At 41.9% G+C, this 26,423-nt stretch overlaps 1 protein-coding gene across 1 annotated transcript in view; it reads right to left on the bottom strand.

Moving 5' to 3' along the window:
* The window catches only part of LOC8032794, a 180,233-nt gene that overhangs the window by 100,497 nt on the left and 53,313 nt on the right, over nucleotides 1-26,423 (bottom strand). Inside the window, exon 2 of the mRNA XM_029974018.4 lies at nucleotides 3,023-3,391. Coding sequence (XP_029829878.3) covers nucleotides 3,023-3,391 — 369 coding nt within the window. The remainder of the gene's footprint in view (nucleotides 1-3,022; nucleotides 3,392-26,423) is intronic.

Below are 26,423 nucleotides of genomic sequence, written 5' to 3'. Positions count from 1 at the left end.
CTGTGCGTTGACAGTCAGAAAGTATAACATGAGCGGATCAATTTTGGATGTACTCAACTGCATATGAAAGCAGATTCCAGGGTTCCAGATTAGAGCTGCTTATTCAAGTTTAGTACGAATTAAAGCTTTATACATAAGAAATAGTAATGAAACGGAGGCAAGTTAAAAAAATCCTTATGATGTAGCCCTATATTTCATCAGCGTTGTTAGGGACGTAGACGACACGAGTTTTCTAGTAAAGATCGTTAGTTATGTGAACATTGAAGTATTTATAGGAGGGCACACTCCGGGGGATAGAATTATTGACGAAGTACAATAGGCAAGCGTCATGTTTATAGAGACTCGTAGATTTACTTTTATGTTAAGCTTCACATTCCAGTCATCACACCATTGGGTAAGATTGTTATTATCGGCCTGCTTTGTATAAGTGTCAAGATCGTTAATGATTTTTTTTGTAAACAACACAGTCGTCCGCGGAAATTCTAATAGAAGAGGAGACACGAATAGGAAGATGATTATTATAAATAAAAAAGAAAAGTTGACCTCGTACTGAACCTTGTGCGACACCGGACTTAACCCGTGAAGATGAAGATTTAGCACTTTTGTCATAAACAAAGAAGATGCGGTAAGTTACAAAGAAGTTTATACAAGCGCGAGCGTATGTGCATATCATAAGGCTACGAAGTTTGTGAAGGAGAAGGACGTGATGAACCATATCGAAAGGAAAGTGAACACATGAGTAACCTACCACAACGTCGTCTACGCGTTGACTCTTATCCTATAGACAACAAGTGCACCGATTAATTTATTCATTTATTAAATGTCAGCACTCTATGTGTATTCTACTACTTTCGTTTTGGTTCTCTTGATATTTTGGCGTTCTTTGTTTATTTAAAATGTGCCAACGTATGTAAGGGCACGAGCTGAGATTGCTGATATTAACATACTAACGAGTAGAAAACATTTCAATACTAGTTTGGTTCGAAGCTGCAATTTAGATTATTTGCTCACGTGAAATGAGTTTTTGTAATGGAAAATAAGTTTATATAAAACATATTTCCCGAAACTGAAATATGAAAGGCTTGAAGTCCAAGGTTATGGACATCATACTTCTTCTAATGCTCACTAAAATTGCCCGGTTTGAAAACATATTTATTTAGAAACGTAAACTACAGGAACTGATTTTTTTCAGTAATTCAAAAACGCTACAAACCTATATAGTGTTTTTATGTAAAAAAAATAGTCGTCTTGATCATACTAATAGACCAGTGGAGCACGGAATGTGTTGTGAGTGGATTATGCATGTGTTATGATATAGATTCTTGGTTACGGAGAACCTTGGGTGGGTTCGGATGCACTGCACACAGACGTGATCTTGTGTTTAACATTTTTGCTTTTAGAACGATGATGGCCAGCATGTATTTATTTAAATAAGTGGTTTGTCAAGCGCATTCTTTAATGAGGAGCTTTAGGCGGGTTCTAATTCTTGTGAGTGTGCCTGTAGGGCCTTGATTTCTCAGTGAAGTTGGATTGCGAGGAACTCCTGGCATCTGAAACGGTCACGAGAGAAGAAGGAACATCGCACCATATACGTTGTATATTGGCGGCTGTCTGAAGGTATGACGTCATGCGCCTACTCCGCTATCTCTTGGCATGTTATGATCCCCATCATGATGACGTGAACTCATGTGGAGATTCATACTTCGGCATTAGGAAACAAGCTGCCGAATGCTGCGAGCGAAGGCGGTGCCTGCGGGCTAAACATAAGACTAAGCATTACTTGCCGCTTAAATTAGTTTGCAGACGAAATATAACAAACTATGCATAACTCACCGCCGGCAGTTGCCTGCGGACTTAGTAAGGACTAAGTACAACTGTCCGCCAACGGTCATGTGCGAAAATGCATGTTGGACTAAGTACAGCTCGCCGTCGACAGTCGTCTGGAGACTAAGTATGCTAGACTAAATATCACTCACCGTGGAGACTCGCGAGCTATAGCAGGCGACGGTGGCACTGTACTTAGTCGAGCTGCTTGCGCTCACTTTCAGCTCATCCTTTGGTACCGAGCAAAATTTCGGAAAGCCGCAATAGACTTCTTCATTTCTTTTCACGCCGAGGTGCTGACAGTAAAGAATGGCGGGAAAAGAGGGGCTTTTTTGTTCCGTGGATTGAATGTCAACAGTGCACTATTTCTCCCGCCAGAAACTCCATCATGTGCTTATTTTTAGCTCGAACGCCGAGTTATTCTAGGCGGAACTACGCTTCAGACTACAGGTTGAATTGTACATGGACTGGCGCAGCGGGAAGCTCTTTGAGTTTGGCACAGGCCGTGACAGTAATTGTTTGGACGTACTTGGAATGCTTGAACTGCACGCAAACTGAAAGTTCCGCACTTATCACCTCTTGGTTTTCAAAGGAGGAAGACCAGGATGGCGTCACTTTGAAGCAGGCTTCGCGATTACGAGCTGCCTCACTGCTGAGGTGTGCAACTTCAAAATGGCCGGATGGGCTGATTTGGAAGTGCGTTTTAAAGTGACGAAGGCGCCTCGAAATCGGAGGATATAAGTGCGGAACTTCAAAGCCACTGAATGTGACAAGGGACTTGAACCTATGCTGTTAAATGGCCTCGCCGTGCGCTGCCTTTGTCGTACTGTATTTTAATCAGGTATATAGTGCTCGCATCATGTAAATAAAACAGCGAAGCCGCCAAGAAAAAACAAATGGTGTCAAGCAAAGACGCCGGATTGCGGATCCCATGGTCTCGAGTTCAGTATGCGTTGAGCTCCTGTGTAAGTTATGCTGGATCTTATTATTGGTTCCTGGTCGTGATTATTTTTTGCCTAAGTATGCGTTCTGTGTGATTTGGCGGCTTATGAATTTCCTCCTGTAGGCTGTGTAACACTTTTTGTTCGCAGTCGAATGTGAATTTTGTTTTTAATAAATTGCAGCCCTAAAACGAATTGTGTGTTAAAATATTTTAATATTAAACCGAACGTTTGTCAGAAAATAGTATGGTCCTCACCGTAGACGGTCATGTCCTGATGCCTTGCGTCTTGCCCAGCGAGCGAGGCTACGACGCAGGTGTACTTGCCGCTCAGCTCCCTCGTGGGTCTCAGGATTCGAATGGCGCGGTACTGGGAGTAGTCGTCCCTCGAGTTCACCGAGAACGAGGGATCGAGGCGGCCCTGGAGCACGCCGAAGGCCTCCCGGGACTTCATCTCCGGGATCCACTGGTACACGGGCTCCAGGCCGTCGTTGAAGAACCACTTGACCACCAGCTTCAGGTCGTTCTCGTTGTACACGTACTCGCAGTCCAGCACCACCGGAGTGTCAGTTCCGTTGCGCACCCAGCGCGGCACGGACAGACGCCGTATCGTCACGCCCAGGCACCCTGCGGGGAAGACATCGACGGACAAATTAAGCACTGAAGTCCTCCAGATGTACCAATGCAAAAAAGTCGAAACAGAGTAACCTGAAAGCATGTCCTTTTGAGATTGCAGCGGTCTGCCACTATGAAACTGAGGCCAAAGAACAAAAGCATACTGGGTGTTGTCAATGCTTTAAAAACAAGCGATTCTTCAACTTTTAAAATTACGTAATATAAGCACAATGTAGTACATTGACAATGTAAACAACGCGCAGCGAGTGCTACCTAGTGGTCCTTACCCGCACCAAGTCGGAATAATTACTAGGCCACGTGACAGTCAAGAATCCGTTGCTGTGAAAGACCGAAGGGGTGGCGATTAAAATTAGGATTTTTGTTTGTTTATTAAGGCTTAGCGTATAATGATGCATCTTTACTTATTTGACTCTTCAAATATCTCATGGCTTCGACCTTCAGGTACCCAAACCGCTGCCCTAAGCACAATGTCCGGGCCAACCAGCCGCGACCAACCCTACCGTCAAGATGGCAGTGTATTTTTAAGCCGGGGTCGAACTGCTCATACATCACATACAAGACCGTCAGCAAACACGAGTCACCGCAATATTCGTGGTTCGAATGTTGCGTGCCTAAGCTTCTCCTAAGGCTAACTGCCATGCGGCATTTGAAGCAGGGATCTCGTGGTGACTTACGTTTCGAATGTTTATGCAGGCTGCTTTTTTATGATGTATAAGCTGTGTGACCCCGGCTTTAATCATGAAGTTTGATTTTACAACAAGAACGCATAACTTCCACTGCAGTGCCAACTTACCACAACAGCAGGTTATTCTTGAACTTATAGAGTTGCAGCACAATTAATTAACTCATACCACTAGTAATACCGCACTATGAAAAGTATCTGTTAGTAAAAAAAAAAAGATAACCAGTGTTTTAATTTGTATTTTTAATATACTCCAGAGCCTATGGTACAGTTCCGCAACTTGGGAAGGATATCAAATGTGGAAACACATATTTAAGAGATAAATCAGTTAATTATTGTTAATATTGTCCCCAAGCACCTGAGCAGCCTTACGACGGATGCCCATACATAAGGCAAAAAAAATTACTAGCGAGTTATAATTTGCAATACACCGCCTTTGAACACCTCAATGAAATGAAGAAGGCGACATAAGAATGATCTAACGTCTCATACATGACCTGTGTACGTGTAAATGAACAGCCTATAGAAAATAACTATCATAATTCAAATTCAGGCAAGTCAAGAGCCCCGTTGTAGATCAACTGAAGGCCAGAAAGGAAGTAAAGAAACCTTGTATTGCTACACAATCTTCTCGCAACTCTCTGTTCAGTTGCAACCACAAAACAACAGGAAAAGCAAGCCCATATCTGCGAGGGAATTAAAAATTAATGTAATTATTCATCAGACGAATGTCATTCTCTCAAACTTATCGCACAAGTGAAGATAGTTGCTTTTCCTCAGGCTCGGATGTAATAACAAACCTAGTGTCATCTTCCGCAGCATATCTACATAGGGATACAAAGGTACGTAGAAACGGTCCAGAAAGCGCGCACCCGTCGTGTTTTCCAGAGAATGGAGAGCTCCAGAAACGCGCGCTTCGCATTCATATGGAAATGCAGCCCCCTTTCGAAATTAAGGCTGCGGTCTTCACGGGGCCCAGCGCTTGGCTGCTCGATAATGGGGCAGGCAAACTAGTTTAAGGGGAATTAATTGGAATCTATACGATCCTCGCAGAACTCTAATAGGCTAGCGCAAAAGTTTAGGCCTTCATAAATACGATGGGATTTCGCGCTTGGGTTTGTTCGTTTCTTTGTTCATAGAAAGCTGAACTTGGTGAAAGCATGGTACATAAAGGCATGTAGGTTGACAACCTCTAAATTACGAAGGAACGGCCTGGCTCATATTAGGCTTCGCCGAAAACCAGCTTTGATGGGAGCCACGCTCCAGTGGAGTCAATTACGACTTGGGACTTGGTCACTTTACTTCAGTACGCGTATTCCAATGAGAGATTCTAAGAAGCGGTCACGTGCTTTGTTTATGAAACGGATTGAAATATCTTATCGTTAAACGCTTGATCATTAAGTCCCCAAAATATTTGCGATATCGTTGAAATAGAGATTGTTTTGTTATTTTGCTCTTTGGAGCAAAATCGTGGAAAACGGCTACTTCGACGATTAACTAGGAGCTGATTAGACATTTTCGCCTAGATGATATCTTGATCTGAAACACTAATTTAATTAATTGGGGGACTTATTGAATTATTCTGATGAGTTGGTTACGTGTTTTTAGATTTTAATGTTTGTTTCTTTAGCATAATATACACGCAGTTTCAGCATATAATTGTTGAGTCGCTTTGAATAAGACATCACAATATTAAATATCTTCCTTTTCTTTCTTTGCGTGTTTTTTTTAGAGTTAGGTCGCTTGTTCCATTGGCCTTGCGTTCTATTTTTACGTTATTTTTCCTATTTTTTGTTCTTGCAGTCATTTTTAAAGAAGATTACTTAGACCAACCAGTCATCGAGCAAATTACCAAATGCTAATATTTATGTATCCTTTCTATATATTTGTTTCTAATTATACTCACCATACAAGAGCACTTGCAAATTTACATCTTAAAAATATGTCAATCTAGTGAATCTATCAAAGATAAGGTTGTAAGATTTACTTTCAATACGTAGGACCGCGATTTCTCTCCTTCATCCGCTTTTTTATCTCTTGGGATCAAACAGCTGTATTGAACGCCAAAGATAGATGGGCTCATAATGTTCCTCAGAAATGTTAATGACGACTGCGGCATGGAGCGAACTAAATACATTTATTTTTATACTATTACGTGCACTAGACGATCTCGTCCATTAAATGTTGTTCCATTTCTGTGTCATATAAATTGTTTTAAAACTTTGTTTTCTCCGAATACTATTGATGACTGGAATGAAATTGACGGACAAATACGCATTCTCTCTAGTGTTGATTTTATTAGTGCAATTAACAATCTTTTTCTCATTGAATGGATGTCATTTTCAGTGAATAACTTTAAAGGGCATATTGTTTTACTGTGCCGTTTTGTTCATGTGTCTGTATTTTAAACTCCTGCAACGACCTCATGAGGTCGCAGTATTTATGAATAAAAATAAAAAAATACATAGAAATTTTGAAAAATTGAATGAAGACGACACCCTTCAGCGTCCTTTTTCTGAATATATTACCATCATGACACCTTTTTAATACATGTTTGAATTTTATACCTATATTACGTAAGAAAGTTTAGTGTTTATTTCAGCACTACCTATAAGAAAAAAGACGTCTACCTTTAATATTAAGAGAATAGGCCAACAAATATTTGTACGGTGCCTGACATCAGCCAAAGGGTAAGCTGAAATTGAAATCGTGACCACTAAACCGCATTCCATGTACGATCGCGAGTAGATGTTCTGTTTTGTCACAAGTAAAAAATATAATGCAAGAATTTATTTGCTTTAACAAATGACTTCGGCCACGTAGATGGCTTCAAAGGAGTTTGTGAATGATTGATATTTAAAAAAGGCAACTGCGTGGCAAACATTTGTAGTATTTTAATGTGCTTTTTCTTAAATTATAACTTTATGATGGTGTATGTCAGTAAAGTATTATAACCAGAAAACTTTTGCCAAACTGGAAAGACTGGCATTTATGGGACCCATTGGAATCTCCTACTTTTCACAGAAAGCAAAATGTTTATTAAAAATAAATAAAATAGGCTACTTACCGCGTTGAAGCGGCAACTCTGCCGAGTAGATCGCTAATGGGTGATAATCAAAAAGCCCAAAATGATAGTTTCGTTTTAGTAGAAATGCAAATATCAATTAGGGAGGGAAGAAAAAGGCTGTTTATTGGTATTTAAAACAAATCCTTGAAGCCGATGGAGAGTTAATGTCCATAGCACAACCCATATTGTGTGTCGCCAAACGTTCATCATATTGTGCTCACGTATTCCCATTACAATAGTTTGGGTGACACTTTCTTTGGACCAAACAAATAAAATAATGCATACAAAAATCGTTCGCTTTGTTCGTACACCCCAGAACCCACCTCGCAAAACGTAATTATAAGGGTCTTATTTAAGGCCCTTATAATTATACGGCTCTATCAAATATATAAATCTGATATACGATTTCAGATACGTCGAAACATTTTCGCCCTTCAGGGATCTTTCTAAAATATAGCAATGATATTACATATTTCAAGATGTTATATTAAGACACAAGCCTCCTTACTCCCTAATCCTAATCCTTAACAAAAATCGTGCAACATATGAATACCCCGTGCAGAAATCCGCAGCTCGGAGGTTCATACAGTTAAACACTTATACAACCTCCGACTAAAAAGGACTACCCAAACTACATGATCTAATGTAACCTATTTTGTTTTTCAACATAACAAGATAGAAACACTAAAACTCTAGCACACAAGGTGGCACACAAACATGCCCTTAATCTGGCTCACATGCACACCTGAACAGACTCGCAAGCGCATAGCGCCCTTACACGCAAAACAAAATGTCTTCAGGAAAAAAAATTGCAGGCCTCTCCTTTATGTTTTCTCATTCTCAATTCTGCCCATAATTGAAGTAATCGATGCGTAAAACCGCGATCTAAAACAAATCAGAAGTTCCCGATGACGAAGGTATATCTAACAATCCGCCAGGTCTCTCCGCTCGTCTCAATCCTCCCGCGCCCCCGGGGGAATCTGCCTTCGGCCTCGCACCTCCTTCGCACCTCTCGGGGCGCCCACCGTAAGCGGCGGTGATAATTCCGAATCAATGCGGGGACACGCGAATCTGTCATTAAGCTCGCCTCACGTCCGAAGGGGGAGAGAAAATTGTTCTCTTTATGTCTCCGCGTACACGTGACAGCCCGCGTGAGAGACAATTGTCGACCGCTGGGATTCAACCGGGACACAGGGGGAAGTGAAGCACGGTGAACAGCCCGGCTCTACGTCGATCGCCATGCGGGCGCTGACAGGAGCTGGGAACGTTTAACCGAGTGTGGCTCGAAGCAAGTGTGCGGCCTTTCCGCACGGCGGCAAAACGATTGGACACCGGGAAAGAGTGCTTTCTACAGACTAATTGGGTTAGGCTCTGCTTGCCATAACGATAAATTAAATAAGGTTTTTTTTGTGCGTGTGTGCTTTCTTGCGCGGTTTTTTATCTTGAATTTTTCAGCTTTAAATATGAACTCAGAATCACGTACCTATTGGTACCGACCGATGCCTTCAAATTTTGTTAAGGTAACAGAAAATGACTGTAGAATATATAGAGCTCTAATAATAATAAACCATAGAGAAGCCTAACTGGAGGAGAAACATTTAACAAGAGACAGCGCACAACACCGCCTGACGGTAGATGTCCCGTCGTCTGGCGCTTGTCCATGAAATAGATATTACTTTTCCTTAATGCCTCGCGGTCGTCACGCAGTGGTACGTTATACATAATAATTCCACTCGTGATTTTGAGCCTTGGCTTGTTGTCGTTGTTTGAGCCTCATTGGCAGTCAATCAGTATTTTTATCTGCAGTCATATTATATATAAAGAAATGTAGCGTAATCATTGTGTGCCTTCGCTGGAACCAGCATAAATCAACGCACATATCATTTTGTAATTTTTAAATGTTTTGTTCGCCAATCTTGAGTACTCTCTGCCGGTACTGATGACAGAATTAGCTACACTCACTACGACATATCGACAAATTTTCGCCACGCACGTCATGCTTCTCTTGTGGCTTTTTTATGTCTTTCTGTACTAATCAAAATCTAATTAGTTATATCGCCTTAAATATATAAAGAGTTCATAAACAAAAACTTACGAATTTACCATGCACGAACATTTAAATGAGAAAGTCAAACATGTTACGCTAAATATACAATGCACGAGACCCTTGTCAAGCAAATAACACATAGAAACAGCCGCTTGATTACTGCTAGCCAAGAAAGATCTATGCTGATGCTGGCGACCTGTTTTTTGGAAGAAATTTATTTTAGTCTTCAGTTAATGCAACTTGTTTCCTCCCTAGTTTTTTTTTGTTTTTTTTTCTGAGACCCCGAGGATCTCGACACATTAGAAAAAGTGAGCCTTTACAAACGGGTATGGCAGAGCTTTTTATATAGGATTCATTTGCTAGAATGAAAGAAGGTTGCATACAAGGCGATTCGCTGTCCCATCAAATATTAGAAACATTAAAATTGCCCAGTAAAAAATAAAGCAAATGAGGTAATGTAGAATAAATTTCAGCACAAACTTCTTTTTTTCTTCTTCTCACTCCCGATTTCAGTATTGTTTTCTTTCTTATAAACGCTCTTTCCAACGGTCACTTGGGTATTTTCACGGTTCGGTGCTCAGCCTAACGTCAAGAAGCCAAATAAATAGTAGCTTAGTGTGGTGCGAGGTTTCCCCGAGATTGTCCTTGTAGACAAAACGTTTTCATGTCGTCTAATGGCCGTCAAACTGGCGTTAATACATCATAAATGCACTTCGAAAGCATGTCGTAAATGGAACACTACAGTCGCCGACATGTTAAGGGTGTTAGTGTGTGACTCATTACTTTCACACTCGTTGTTTCAGGATTCGCAGTTGGGGCGTTCTTATCGGCGAATGTCGCATTTTTATTGGCTGCGAAGCGATAATAATACGCGGGGGAGCTGCCATGCCCTGAGTATTTTAAGCTTTAAGTCACAATATCCATGTTTTAACAGCTATTTGAGCCAATACATTTTTTTGTGTGTAAATTTAGCGCTTTACAAAGCCCGAAGGCCCGAGGGCAAAACACTCACAGGATCGGCCAGGGTCAGAAATTGTTAGCCCAAATTCACCATAAAAAGTGTCAAGGTTATGTTTCACTGCGGGCAGCTTTTGGTTAAGATGTGTAATTTATGGGTCCTAGATAAAAAAAAAAAAAAAAACAGAGACAGAGTTAGAGTTAGGCTTAACTTCCGGTTGTTCGGCGTTTTCATGTTGCAAATGTTGGCCTAAATTAACAAAATAATTGCCAGACTTAGCCTTACCTCTGGTCCTTCCGGTTAATACGCGTGGCATCTTCCGGATCGAGACGGGCACTTTGGCAATGAAGAAGCGATACACACAAACAATATCCTTGCACAAACTGACGCCTTGGAGCGAGCCCGAGTTGTATAAGGCTCAAGTTTGACTTCAGGATTGCCAAGCCTTTTCCCATGCTAGGCATTTCTCTTGCGTGAAACTTCCGATGAGTCACAACTAAGGTAATGCCGATTATATGCTATACGGAACGACTTTTTTGACAGTAAATGAATGACTGGGGCGAAGACAATTTGCGAGTCACTCCTGTCACCTCGAGCACAAACTCAGAGGGATCGATATTACTGATTTCTTTTTACACAGATAAAAAATCTTTATGTCGTTTACTCATTTCTTCCAGCAATTGAGCCTCTGTCACATGTGCTAATAAGGAACGTTGCCCATGCGATTGAACTGACCTGAAGAGCACGTGGCAGTTTTGATTCAGTCTAACCTTTTGAGTAAAAAATACTAGCTCGTAGCAGAAGTAATATATAAAGCATTATATTGCCGGAAGACTGTAGATGAACAGTTCTTAAATATATACGAACTTACAAATATTCAGAATATTCTCACATTGTGTTTTGTCATTAACGTCGACAACCGAACCAACCGTCTTACTATTCCTAAATTTGGCAACGTTCCAAAAATCGTAAACGGTGTGGCATCCTCAAGGACCAATACTCGGTGTGATTTCGCCTTAGGTTTCTTGGATCGCTGCCAAGGGAATCTTCATCAGCTTCGGGTCACCGCTGAACCCGTCTTGGTTGATTGCATCCTTCATGAGATTCACGGGTCACTGCCGAGTTGTTCTCATCTGTCTCGGGTGGAATGCCAGCTCCTTTGCTACCTCTTGTTCACTGGGGTCTCTCAGGACGCTGACGAGAGGTACTCTCGTCAGCGTCCCCCCGAGTTGTTCATTTGATTTTTATTCTTCACTAGGACAAAGAATGTAAGTGGGTAACAGTTTTCAAAGATATCGATCTGGAAGGGAATTCAGTGTCGGTAACGGTCAATTTGTATTCACTTATATACCATGTGCCTTCTCCGCTGAATAAAAAGAAATATGCCCATATAGCCCACCTTCTCATCTGGGACTCTTTAAGATGCATATCAGAGAAGTTAATAACTCGTTAAAGTAAGAAAAGGCAAGCAACCATGAGAACGGCACTAGTGATCGCACTCATTTCATAACAGAGGCGATTGCTTTGGAGGGTAACTGTAAAGCTGACTGCACCTTCAACTGAGTTAGCGTGAGTGGAACTGTGTCTACAGGGTTCACCGCGCTCTAACAAAATAATCCTATCAAACATTAAAAAAAATTGTAAAAAGTCAGATTAATTATGTTTTAGTATTTAACGGTGAATTTACAGTGCGCGACACTGTTAGCGCTGACAAGCAATCGCCGGTTTTTCCAGTTTTTCTATTTGATAGCAAGGGATGTCATCCAAGTTGTTATTGCTACGGAAAGAGGTGATTTAGTTTTATAATGTAAGCGATACAATTTCGTGCTTGCTGAAACTCTTTAAAAGTAAAATCTGAAAATGCGCCAATGTCGAGTTCGCGCTAACAGTGTTACGCAAGCAATATTATCTTTCCGAGACATGACGCCCAGTGCAATAATCATATGAATAGTGCAAATATTATGTTGTCACGAACTGATGCCTTCGCGGCTTTGTTGTCTTAGATTGGCTTTGTTCTGGGACCCCTCCACATGTCCTCCAGAGTGTACGGCCGCTGTGTCGCGAAGTTGTGCCTTCGAGGCGTCGCCGTTACATGTTTACTATCTTTAAAAACCGTCGACAGCCGCTTCAAAGGCTCAGATGTCCGCTTCCCTAGGCATGCGTTTTTGGGGAGGCCCGTTCTGGGGCCGCACCCCACGTCCCCCTTGAGCAGCTACGGTCTTCCTCCTTCCTTGATTCTTTGTTTGAGCGAAGCACCAGAGTCCTGTCTACGGAATCCTCGGAAGTGTTCTCGGGGGAAACCTCTCGTTCTCTCAACAGAGTTTTGCAGCAAGAGACGCCGAGAAAAAATTGTTCTTCAGTTTTGGGTTGCGCATGCCTGTTTTATTCGAGAGAGTTGTGTCATAATCGTGGAGCTGGACGTGTGTTTGGAAAGTCGATGTTTACTTGGCGTTGTCGTTGCGCCCTCTGATTGGAGCGCATGGAACTTTTTGATTGGTCGCCTGGGTGGCTCCAGAATGGTACAAGGCCCAATATGAGCAGCTGCCAGAGGCCCGCAAAGAGGTCGGCGCCCGGATATTATGGCGTGAAAATAAACCCGCCTCTGGAGGGCAACTTGCGCTTCGACCCCCTTCGCCTGTGGAATTTTCCGCCCGCTAGCTCGCGAACTTGGGACCCCTCACGGCTGTGGAGGAGTTCGTCTCGCCCGCCTTTGTGTGGATCCTGGTTTGTCGAGTGCAACTGTGGTCAGGGTTTTTGCTGACGGTGTGGTCGAAGAGGACGGAAGAGAACGTCGACAGAACCTAGGAGTATTTTCCCTGAAGTTGATTTAGGAATTGACCATATCTCTTACAAATGAGTGTTTCCTGCATTCTCAAAACAATCAGTTATATCTGAAGTAACTTGTTCCTTAAAAAAACAAGTTTCTTCGTGACAGAAACAGAAGACGGGCTCTTCGCTTCTTGGTAATACACACGTATGGTAGTAATTATGATTACTAAATATTCTAGATAAGTTTTTTTTTAGAGGGTGGGGAGGGGCTTCTATGAATTTGTATGAATGGGCTCCAAGTAAAATTAAATGCCACGGAGTTATGCCTTTTGTTGGTTTCTTGCTTCTTTGGTTTATTCGTATTCAATACTGAAAAGATTTTTGTTAAGCCGATGATTTCCGTAATTATTTTGCACATATGTCATTATATACATATTTTACACGAGGAAATATATAGGTGTGTGTGCGCGTGTGTGTGTGTGCGTGTGTGTTTCTGTGTATTGTAGCATGTACCCATGGGGAGAGGAGTGGTTTTCTAAATACCTTGGAAGGCGGGCGCTTTCCGACATTTGCCAAATAAAATGACGCGTTACCTCACTGCCACAACTCGGAACTTGAATGGGTCGTAAATAAACAAACGCAGTCATCTACCCAGTTAAGCGAATTCGGAAATAACAGTACGCAGAGAGCTGATCAAACATTGAGTCCGCCGAAACCCGTGGCCGGCATGGTCTAATCGGTTAAGGCGTCACGCCGGATGGGCAAAGTTTGCGGGTTCAATCCCCGCTCCTGGCCTAATTTTTTGCAAGCTCTCTTTCCCTATCCCTGTTCTTAACTGAAATGCAATAAATTGAATCATCTCTACCTTCCTCCTTGTTCACACTATTACAACTGCTGCACTTGTCCAGTTTTCCTCGATGCTAATATACCAAATATAGTTATAAAATAAATATCTATATATGTATATCTATATCTATTTATATATATATATAATGCCTCCGAAACCCTATAAAAACGTAGCCATACCATTCTATTACAGCGGGTTCCAATGTGGAAGTTCCGTAGTGCTCAATGAGCTGTGTCCTTCCAGCAAAACTAACCGAATCTACGTGACCGTTTGACAAACGAAAGGGGCAGTGAAGACAGACGATAGGACTGTCATGCTCAGTGCGTACACCGAGCATAGTAGTTAGTTCCGCAATATACCATCGCATCCGTCACATGAAATAGGAGTCAACATCAGCCCTTTAGCGTCGGTCAACGAATGATGGAGGCGTCACTCTAGCGTGAAGTGAGGTTTCCTCAGCAGCTGCCAAACCCCCCCCCCTCTCCCCATCGCATCCGCTTCCTCCACTATTGTCACCCTGGCTTCAATTTAGGATAAAGCTGTAGGCGCAGACACCGTATAGAAAAAGAAAATTGGGGCATGAGGGGGAGCCGGAAATTATTTGTATTTCCCGCTACATTCTGACCTCTCCGTCCCAAGCAAATAGAGAGACAATGCAAGGAAGGAGAAAAGCCGGAGAAAGAAGCCAGAGAGAAAGAAAGAGGTGGACAGGTCCCGGTCATGCATTTTGCATGTGTAACACACGCGTGCCCTGCTCTTTTTTCGTCCCATGCACTGTCAAGAATAAAATAAGGTGGTAGTAAGAACTAGATAATAGCGGGATGTCGGCGGTAGTGGATCGTCGTGACGTGCCTGAGTCTGAGCCGAGCGTGTCGGAAATTCGAACACGCTATTATTAGTGTTATGGCAGTCACTCACGCCATGCCCTCCCATAGATTGTTACGTGGACTGATGCAAGCTTCGGGGCTACAATACCGTCTTTTGAGTGAGGCTGCCAAGAAAATTCATTCGAAAATTTATACTGATTATGACGGCCGTTGTAATCCGCGCGAAATATTTTCGAAGAACGGGCAAATGAAACTCTAGGCTGATGACTGTTTTTGTTGTATTTTTGCTTTGTTTAGAGTGCGGCATCTTTCTAGCAAAATCGGTGAGAGGATTTTTGTTCGCCCATAGTTTAGTTTTCATGACGTGGATGGAAGGAAAATGTATCTCGAATGGTTAATGAGTCCGGCATTGATGCGGCATAATCCTTTTCCATTGGGTCTCGTTTTGATATTTTCGGGATTCGTTTTCCGCTATACTTCATATCACATCAAGGCAAAGCGCAGCAACGCAATAAGGCGATCCCGCCAATACACCTTGAGCCAAAAATGGCATAATATTTACCTTCCTAATCTTTTTTTTTTTTTGGAGGGAGGAGGGTTGACGACAAAGCCAGTAGTGCGTTGTAAATGCCCAAAAACATTGCACTCTTAGTACTTCAGTTTGCTGTTTTACGTCTTCTATACTCTGCTTTACATCTCGTCCGACCGCCGCGGAGGCTGCGATCAAGTGGAGCCGAACCAAGCATCTCCGAATGTGCATTGTAACTGCGATCGTCGTCTTTGTGCCTTCCCCGGATCAACCCCGCTCAGTCAATCACGCACCGTCAGTGCCCTACGAACCTGCGCTTTCTTATTTCCGTCTCGAGGGTCGAACCGTTGACGGCAAACGTACACGAGCGACGAACTTCGTAACCACGCACTTTTCGTGCTACTTAATCGGTTTAATTGAGAGTGTAGAGTCGGCTGCGGTAGGACGTAGCGCGAAGCGGATTTGTAACCTTTGATTGCGCTCCATGTTTGAACAACATATGGTCATGTGTGCGCAAAGCCCGTGTCTGCTCTTTCGTGGCGAGCCGGGGCTTACAATCGGGTTGACATCACCAAAACCTAGCCTACTCTCAACTCAACCCGTTTTAACGAAACGTAGACCCAATAGATTCTTGCCGCGTTTATTGAAAATTTCTCATTGTCTGAATCAAATCAATATTTACGAGGACACAACGGCGAAAGTAAAGCTCCTGTCAGCTAGAGAGATGGGCTTTATTCAGAGTAATACCGCAACCTTTGCGCCGCTCGCGCAAACGTTGCCGCTTAACTGGAGCTTTCCTTCTTGTGGTATCAGCTGTTCAGTCAGAGGCCGTCATTTAAGCGCCGGTTAATAGGGGATCAGAGTGATCCAGGTCTTGCGTGTTCCTGGACATATTCTCTCCATCTGCGACAACCCAGAGGCTTGGATTACGGATTCGTGCGAGTGTCCCACATTGGAGATGCCCTGGAGACGTCGAGCTTTACTCAGGCGGCAAGAAAACGAGTTCCTCGAACACTAATTTCCCGCCAGCCAGAGGAAGCGTGGTTTATATTTTGTTTTCATTTGTTCCCTATCCATTACTGAGAATGAGAAGATAAGAATACAAAGCAAAAGGAATACAGAAAGAAATCGATGAACGAGTTTTAGGTACAAATATATATATATTAGTGATATTCACCCCTGAAGGACATTGAAATTTGCATATCCGACCACGTATTCACGTCTGTTGCATTTCTTTCATTTCGCTACTTGATGTAAATTTGTTGCTTTTGAGTAGATGTTTGTTGGGAACGACTGTAAACACGCCAAATGCAATTCTTTTAAAAACATACATTTTTATAACGCTTTTCTTTTGTGTTGCGTTCATCCTTTGAATTTTGTTTTTAGGTCTGGAATAAATGTTTAATGCCACCATGACCGAAGACGTGTTCTCGATCTTACCTTGCAGATAGTCTAAAATGCCTCCGAGCTCCAGTGGTGTAAATATTCTAAATATTTTTATTTAAAAACAGAGTTGCAATAATATAAGTTTGCCACATTCCCGCAATCTATATATATGCAAGTTTATTAAAGTATGATGTTCATTTAGGCGTTTTGTCGTGCCCACACAAACTAAAGAGCCTTGGCACTGATGTTTTGTTTTCCCTATATTATTTTAGCTGCACCAAAAATCTTCTGCGCTGGACATTGTTTTTATTCTTGTTTTCACAGACCGCTAAACCAACCACCACTTTACGTGTTTTACACAAAATGAAGCGGATTAGACGGTGCACCGGCCGTATCTTAGCCGTACAACATCCAGCATGTGTAACAAGGTTAATGTTTATAAAAAAATCATGGGGTACTGCAATTTGTTTCTTGCTATGAGTACCTATTTTACCCCTAAAACCACCATTGATATCTCAAGTGAAGTTGCACGGAGTGTTACTTCTTGAAAAATACATAAAGTGCGTTTTTTACCTAGGAACCTCAACCCCCAATTTTTTTATTCGTGACCGTTATGGATAGAGGTGGGTGACTATCATCATTGGAAGAGCTTTGAGCTTTCTATTTGGAAAGTAGAGTAGATTCTTTGTGTAATTGGGTTCTTTGTGTGTTTGGAGCCGGTGACATATTGTTTTGATGCGAATACCATCTGTTCTGTTGTTACGGGAATTACTTCTCTGTTCGTTGCTTTCTCTTCTTTATTGCTGATTGCAGAGCGGCACCGCATCGGGTGAGGATGTATTGTTTAGTAGTTCATTGTATTTAGAATCAAATGGGCTATTTTGTGGTGATACTAACCTGTTAAGGGTAAGTTTCACAACTATCGTGTCCGCCAGCAAACAAATGATAACACAAACTCTGGACAGCTACCGCCATCTATGAGCGATGGCGGCAACCTTTCCATCCTTTTCGCTCTGGCTTGCGGACTTCCGGCAGGCCATTACTTCATTCCCACCACAGTACAGCTTCGCTGGTCTTCCTTCATCGCCAAAATTGAACGCTGATTTTTTCTTAGGTAACGGCGTTGTTTTAATATTTTCACGCTTTCAGATAAAAACAACCAAACAAAATTTTGCTTGGCGTAAAATACTCTAATCGCAGTGTTCAACCATTGTGGTGAGCAACGTAACACTATTTAAAATTGTGTACACACAAAAGAAACAATGGTCCCAAAATTCTAAGTCAACTTTTCAGTTAGTGCTTATCTGCCTATATTTCACTTAAACTTCAAAAGAAGCAATAATTGCGTTGAATGCGACACACATTTTTGTTTTAGTCAAAGACGTCTCTACACTCTTGCTGCAATGTCCACGCAAAAAAAAAGAAAAAAAAAAAAAGAACAGCGGCCGCTCAAGTGAGCTCTATTTATGGCCTCCAGGCGTTGCGAGTGTCATTGACATCGACAGCTTTCCTTTATGGCCGCTTCCATTTATTGTTTACGAGTTGGGGCAAGCCGCGTCCTTTGGGAAGCATCCCTTCGGCGATTGTCTCTGGGTGCCCGACGTCGCCGTCCCTTGGGCAAGCCTTTAAGAGGCGCGGGTGTGCACGTTATGCCCTGAATGCGGCGTCTCCGCGTGGGAGGCCAAGAAATGTTACGTGTTTTAATTTTTGCTCGTTTGCAGGATTTTCAGACGTGGCTGTGTTTACTGCAATACGCTGTTCGGGGAAGAAGGGTGAGAGTCGCTGCTGAGGCTCTTTGCTTACGTCTTCGCTATCAAATTCGACAGTTTGTTTTAAGCAGGTATAGTACTGCTACGGGCCAGGAAAAAATAATAATTCAGTAGCTTCCTGCGAGCAGTTGCTTGTTAACTCTCGGAGAAGCATTAGAAAACGTAACATTCTTACTTGCAGCTTTTTAGTGTTTCATAGGCAAAGTGCTCGCAAGAGTGAATAGCAAGAGCCGGCAATAATCAACAATAGGTGTCCAGGCCGTCCACGTAGTGTCAGGGATTCACCGAGCAGTTTCAGGAAACAGGTCTCTAAAATATAGTGCGATGTGTTTTCAGAGATCAGGCTTCAGGAAATAGCAGCTCATATCTGCGGTTATATTATACAATATGAATAAAATACATTTTGAAGTGCTGTTGACTGTTTCGATATCTATGATTTTATAAAGGATATCGTATAAACCACTCTACTGGCTCATTAATTCTTTAAATTCACTTACTCATTAACGTTTTGTATGCCCTCGCTCTAGTTTTCCTCTACAAGGTGGTCAGTTGTCGCAACGTCAGCCATCATGACGTCTTCGTTCATCTGCACATTCTGGCATGCTGGTAACTACGACGGTGTCGTTTCGGTTGCATGATGGAACGGCATTTACCTGCAATTGGAAGTTCGGACTAGACCCGTTTGGTTTGTGTCACAATAAAAAAAAAAAAAAAAGTGATGGCACGTGCATTTTAGTGTACAGTATATTGGTGGTAATGGGTTCATTTGCTCATTTTCGCGCCGTGGCGAACGTCAGACATCCGCAGTATGAACGAAAAACAGTTCAGATGCAAGTAGTGCGACCTTATAACTGTAGATGCTTCCACCAATGTTAAACCTCCCGCTAAGAATGAGCCCCACTAACCTCGCGCACGTAGCCTTTTCTGCTACCCAACATACGAACTTAAGGAACGTATTAAACATATATTTATCGACAGTTTTTTTTTTATATATATATTCAGATCATAAACTTTCAGAATATGAAAAGGCATTTCGTTATTTTGCCAGAATCACGGCATATGGTATTGCATTCGAGCATAATTTTATATTAGTAATGTTTTGTCAATTTGGGAACCACACAGGAAAAAGCAACTCATTACTTTCAAACGTGAGGGAAAGCTCGAAGACGTAAGAAATGTTATTGAATATCATTAAAATAAGCAAAAATCGAATCTCGTGCGCTATTGAGAATATTGGAGTTGTGTTATTGTGTTGTCAGTTGTTTTTTCCCTGTCTCGGGTTTTGTCTTGAAATATGGTGGTTACTGTCGGTATGTGTAAAAAAAACGTCATTCAAAGTGCACGGGATCGAAGTCCACGAAAGAACCGTTTTTTTTGTGCAATTCGCGGTCCCAGTTATGACTCACTTGCTTGTTATATAAAAAAAAAAAGCAAAAATACGCGCGTAGTGATTTTTTTTTTATCTTTTACAATTATATACTTTATTCTGCTATGTTTACTTCCGTTCTCCTTACAATGTAGCAAAAGAGGAAATTTTCTCTTGCTAAGCTACATATTTGTGTAATAAGTGTCTCTTCTTCATTCCTGACCGTTCATATCACTGGCCAGTGTTGCGCTTTACTTCTGACCATATTCAACGTTAATATCATTACTTCCCTCAGTAAAACGTTAAAAAAAACAGCACATGCGAAAAACATAATTTCAAAACAATAAGCATTGGTTGCTTAAAGTGAAGTTAACCCTGTGCCAAAACAGGGTTAACAAAGTACGCGACAAACGCGTCAGCGCGCGGTCGCTGGAGTTTGCCGTAGAGCGAGGTGCCTGCCACCGGAACACTCGTTCATTCATCTGTGCCGAAAGGTGCGCCCACGCTGGCGTGCGCAACGCGCGCCCGGAGCTCTTCTAATTAGCCCAGTCCGGTCGGACAAGGGGCTGCCATCCGCGGCATTCTCTTACCCGTCTAGCAAAGCGCGCGTTGGGTCGAGCCGAAGAGGAAGCGGACATTGTGCGGGGTACGGAGGTCGAGTCTATTACAGATGCTGCAGAACCTGATTCGACTGGCCGCGGTTTTGATCTGGAAGGCTGTGTTGACATCGATGAGGCTGCTGCCGTTCCCGCGCAGGCCCTCGTCTATGCAGCGTTTTGGAATTTATTTAACGGGATATATTAGAATCTGTTCAGCGCATTCAGTTGGGCCCCCAAGCTACATGTTTGAGTTTGCATTTATCTTGGTGCACTACTTTTTCGATTTCAGTTTTAATTTTACTGCCCACATGCATGGTTCCTTTTTTGAAATTGTTACCTCTTTGCGCCAGCGCAAAACATTCTAATGACTGTATATCGACCACTTGTTACCCCTTTCGACAAGGCCTTATATTTTATTTCTGTTTTTACGAAAACAAGACCAAACATATAATGTTATCTCACATAAGAGTTGCTTTCACTGATATTTTCATATTCTTGTGCCCACGTTGTAGTCAGTATTTTACTTTTACATCTCCAATATTATCGACCTAAGTGTTCATTTTGAAATAGTAATAATTATTTGTTTGTGACACTTCCAAAATGTATTTACTAATGTCGTTGGCAATATTTTCTTTAGGATATAATGCCAGTTGTGTGGACGCATTCTCACGCTGCCCCTATCGATTTATCCACAATAATAAAATTAAAACTATATATAATCCCTAGTGACATTCCCACGAATATGACAGGCCAGAGGTCTTCAAGGCAAAACGCAATAAAAGTTCTGCAGAAAATACAACATGTCAAAGGCGCTTAGCAAAAGCAAAACGTAAAGCTAAATACACATTTTGCCTTATCCTATTCATAATTTAACCCCGTCTTTGAAAAACCTCAAATATATCCATTCGAAATTAAATATTTTCAGTGACATCCCGAATCACGAAATGGCTCTGGCGTTTTCACTATTTAGTGCAGTTGTAAAACCTCATTTATACTTGGTCAAGTACCAGATTATAAGAGCACAGACAAACTGAGCCTTTCTGAAAATGTTTTTTAGAAATATCTGTCGACAACCTTCTTAACGCAGATAATTTTTTGATGTTTTTAAATGGCGAGCTAACAGCTGCAATATTACGTACATAGCACGTACTATTAAGAATATCCCATGGATACGTCTAAACATAAAATACTCGTATCCCCCCCCCTCCTTCGCCCCCAAGATTCTTTTATCACAAACACATGCAGACATTTTGAATGTAACACGCACCCCGAGAAACTCCGCCAAAAAGGGTATGGGTAAACTCTGTATAAGCCACCCCAAACGTTATCTCAGTTTGACAGCAAAAAAAAAAAAATAATAATAAGCGCTGAGAGCATTACGACAGAAGCCCGTTATCCGACTAAACTAAATATCTCGGACCAACTTGGGAAAAGAGAAAAAACGATAATATTTGCACTCAACGCTTATATGGCTTATAAAACACCCCCTGCAAAATATTACATACATGGGTCCAGAAAGCCAGTGTTGTTCGTTTCCTTCATATGTACTATCAAGTACCCCTACGTACATATATTTAAAAAAAGTCCGTACTCTCAAGAGTTATCTGTAGCATCCCACTAAATAATATTGACTGTTGGCACCACCTTTTTGTAATATTAACAAAGGTTAATCTGGCATTCTATTCTTTGTGTTCGTTCTTATACAAACATTTAAAAAATCCGATAGTGTATGTTTGTAACAAATTTCTTAATCTGAAACGTGGATGTTTTAATGAAACCTCAAATAAATTTATTTAACTCCACATTCAGATATATTAATTATTCATGTAAACTACAAACATATACAGGCTCAGCGAGAAGCGCAGCATATTTTACAATACTTTTTTGAAATAACGATCCAAAGCGTCACTACAAAAAAAAAAAAAACTTTTTGGCCCATTGAGCAAAAAAAGCATCATTTTAAAATGACATGCGGATCAATTTACAAATTATCCAAGAATATAATTCACTAATAGCGTTGATACAGCTAAAGTACTTTTAGACTGAAAATTTAAGAAGCTTTACCGATTAATAACATAACAACTTATAAAAAGTAACCCTAAATATAAATCTATGTATTGTCGTAATAGAGTCGTTCTTGCAGTATAAACAAATGGACCAATTTTAATGAGCTCATAGTGAAAGAAAAACAAAAAAACAGCGCAATAACCTGTCTTGATCTTGGTTAGCACGTGGAGTCATAAAGCGAAGAAGAAAGAAGTGCAAAATAGTCGATGCGCCCTGAGCCTGCGCGATGACACTTTAATCTATACATTCCAATAAAAAATGTGTTGTTAATCAGCGCTTGTCCTGTGTTGTCCTCCCTCTTTCCTTGTGTCTTTCGCGCTGCTATTTTGTGATAAAGATATTCTTGTACTAGGACCATCCTACATCACGTGCTAAAACAATTCTAGTCTTTTCTTTAAATACCATTGCTAACTCCTCGTGGGCATTGTTTAGGTGCCCTATTTTTCTTTACCACCTAGTTTAAACGCGAGGATAATTTCTGCTCAGCCATTTCCTACAGAAAACAAATTGGTGTGATTTTCTTAGACGCTTTGATATTGCATGACAGCTTCTCAAATAACCTCTTACTAAAATTGGAATGCTTGGGTGGCTTATGCCAAATTGTCGAGAACATTACGTACACTACCAATGCGGAGCGCAAGCTCGTCTGCTTTTCTTTTCTTTTTTTGCAGGGGTTATGACGATAACATAATGCCGAAATCGATTGGTTTTAAATAAAAGACAGTGGGTATGCCTCAAGGCAGCTTGCTTTGAGGTTTACCCACTATCCTTCAATCACAGCCAAACAGAGCTCGGCGTTGTTCTGACGTTACCACAACTCCTGCGCAAGAAGGAGACGACCTGCTCTCCGCATACGTATCATCATGATCATCATCACCATCAGTTTATATTATGTAGTCATGAACAGCGAGATTGCATTAATAATGATGCACAAAAAAGATTCATAATTATTGGTGGTCATCGATCCTCAAAAAGGGCACTACCGGCTGAGCAGCATAGACTTTATGGACCTTTTTATTCCCATTAACTTGAATGCCATAACAACATTTGCACCATCACTTCAGTCACAACCGAGCAGCATCGGTTTCTGAGAAAAGTGTAAATCAGCATCAAATTACTCCAAATTAAGCATTAATTCGTCTCTTCGCCCAATACCTTACACCAATATTTTTGCTTGTCTTGCGACATTCAACATAATATGAAAAGAACTACCCGAATTCAACATTGCATGCACTTCTTAATTGATGGCACTGGTATGTTGCAGCACCGAGTAGAGGAGAATTACATAATTTATCTTGTTTCGTAGCAAAAACAATTACTTATTCCGTCGGTGTATGGAACCTGTTTGAAACAGAAGCATTTCTTTCTGTACTGATGAAATTGGAAGGAGGTTATTTTGCAAAGAAAATCGGTCATTTAATTGTGCATTTCAGCTGTGCCATTTTGTATCAACTTAAGAGTTAAGAGAAATTTTATTAAAAGCCACTCACATTTTTTATAAAATGTTGATTTAACTCAGGGCAAAAACAAATAAACTCTCGCAAAACAAAGCATGCTGAATTTAAAAGCAACCCCAAGATTCTGGGACACGATCTACTTGCGCCCTCTCTTGGTAGGTGTGCAATATCGCTGAAAAACAGTCGAATCTAGCGATCTGAATAAAATCACGCAAAGTTCCCCCGGAATTATTGAGATCATTGTGATTGATAACTTCAGGAAAATTTTCACCACTTCGTCACTCTTTCTCTAGGTTCCCAGGAAATAAGAGTGATTTCCCCCATAGACTGCTATTGAAATCTCGCTTTATTTGTCACGTTCAGTGAGTTAATAAAGCAAACCCTCAATATTTCAATAAGTTCCCGCAGGTATATATTCTAGAAGATTTATGCTATCGAAATGTTCAAGCAGTTTTCATGTATATTAATTATCCCAGGTTCCCAGCGAGATAATTAATTACACTTGTAGCTTCCGCCGCGTAAAGGCATCTTTCCAACAAGAAGAGGAGTGCTACGGGAAAGACTACTTTACACTCGTCAGCAAAGGCACACTTTTTGGCGATGTGCGCCTTTGCTGGGAACCTACAGAAAATACCTCAGACGTTTGAAAGTTCTTAAAACATGTACCTTGGTAACTGTTCAATATGCTTCCCGGGAAACTTTGCGAGATACGTCTTGGTTGCCGAGATACGCAGCGCTGAAGTAGGCTCCTTTGAGAAGATCTCTCCCCGAAGCAGTGAACCGCGCATTTTTTGGCAAAGTGCGCCTCCGCTGTGAACCTACAGAGAACGCCTCAGACGTCTGAAAATTCTTAAAACGTGTACCCTGGTAAGTGTTCAACATGATTCCCTGGGAACTTTGCGAGATACGTCTTGGTTGCCGAGATACGCAGCGCTGAAGTAGGCTCCTTTGACAAGATCTCTCCCCGAAGCAGTGAACCGCGCATTTTTTGGCGAAATGCGCCTCCGCTGGGAACCTACAGAGAACTTTTCAGACGTCTGAAAATTCTTACGACATGTACCCTGGGAACTGTTCAATATGATTCCCGCGGAACTTTGGGAGATACGTATTGGTTGCCGAGATACGCAGCGCTGAAGTAGGCTCCTTTGACAAGATCTCTCCCCGAAGCAGTGAACCCCGCATTTTTTGGCGAAGTGCGCCTCCGCTGGGAACCTACAGAGAACGCCTCAGACGTCTGAAAATTCTTAAAAAGTGTACCCTGGTAACTGTTCAACATGATTCCCTGGGAACTTTGCGAGATACGTCTTGGTTGCCGAGATACGCAGCGCTGAAGTAGGCTCCGTTGACAAGATCTCTCCCCGAAGCAGTGAACCGCGCATTTTTCGGCGAAGTGCGCCTCCGCTGGAAACCTACAGAGAACGCCTCAGACGTCTGAAAATTCTTAACACATGTACCCTGGTAACTGTTCAACATGATTCCCTGGGAGCTTTGCCAGATACGTCTTGGTTGCCGAGATACGCAGCGCTGAAGTAGGCTCCTTTGACAAGATCTCTCCCCGAAGCAGTGAACCGCGCATTTTTTGGCGAAGTGCGCCTCCGCTGGGAACCTACAGAGAACGCCTCGGACGTCTGAAAATCCTTAAAACATGTACCCTGGTAACTGTTCAACATGATTCCCTGGGAACTTTGCGAGATACGTCTTGGTTACTGAGGTACGTGGCACTGAAGTTGCCTACGTTTATGGAAATGATCAAACCGCTGAGTGTTTTGCCAAGGTACGGCTCAGCTGGGAACCTGTGGAAAAAATTGCAAAGTCTTGGTCATGGTGACAAAGCTGAAAGGCACAGAATGTTCGTGCGCAAAGATTGGCGAAGATTGACATATGATGTGTCAGTGGACGTTTTGCAGAAATACGGGTTCGAGAGTAAATGGATCTGTCGCCCTTTTTCTCTTCGTGCTGGCCGAGAGGAGAGGGACGAAGGCTTCTTTTTATTTACCTCAGGGCGAAAGATAATCGTAAAGATAAACAAAAGTGGTTTAGAGGGAGCTTGATCTAGGTCACCTCGACACAATAGTCTATTCACTTGCTGAGTCAGCGCCCACAAACATGGCCGCCACACGATAAAGCAACGCTTTTATTCGAGAGCTCTGTAAAAAATAAAAGAAGGCAAAGCAAACTCGCCAATCGGATAACCGCTTTTGCCTTCAGCGGTCATGCTTGTGTGTAGTGACTCGACATTAAAAGACGCAGGGGACATGCCTGCGGCCAGGGGACGCTCGTCTTCTAGCCATGTACTCTCGAACCAATATTTCTGCGTCCACTGTTGTGTAAGCTTTGCGTGGTAGGACGTCATGCTTTGCGTTCTTGGCGTTAAGTATTGCGTGGTGGGATGTTATGCTTTATTTCGTACTTTATGCTTTTAAAGTGTTGTATTAGTATCGAGTGTGGGACGTCCGATGTTTCTCTGCAACTGCATACACAAATAAAATGTCAATCTTTGCCAATCTTTGCGCGCGCACATTTTATGCCGTTCAGCTCTGTCAGCATGACCAAGGCTTTGCAATTTTTTTCTTTCGCTCTAGGCATGTTCGTAAACGTTCCGCGTTGGTTTGAGGTGCTGGAACTGGCGGAGGCCCGTTTCCTGCTGTTCCCA

This window comes from Ixodes scapularis, unplaced genomic scaffold, assembly GCF_016920785.2.
Source record: "Ixodes scapularis isolate PalLabHiFi unplaced genomic scaffold, ASM1692078v2 PGA_scaffold0__279_contigs__length_252992795, whole genome shotgun sequence".
NCBI classification, from domain to species: domain Eukaryota; kingdom Metazoa; phylum Arthropoda; class Arachnida; order Ixodida; family Ixodidae; genus Ixodes; species Ixodes scapularis.
This window is presented reverse-complemented; position numbering and strand designations above follow the sequence as displayed.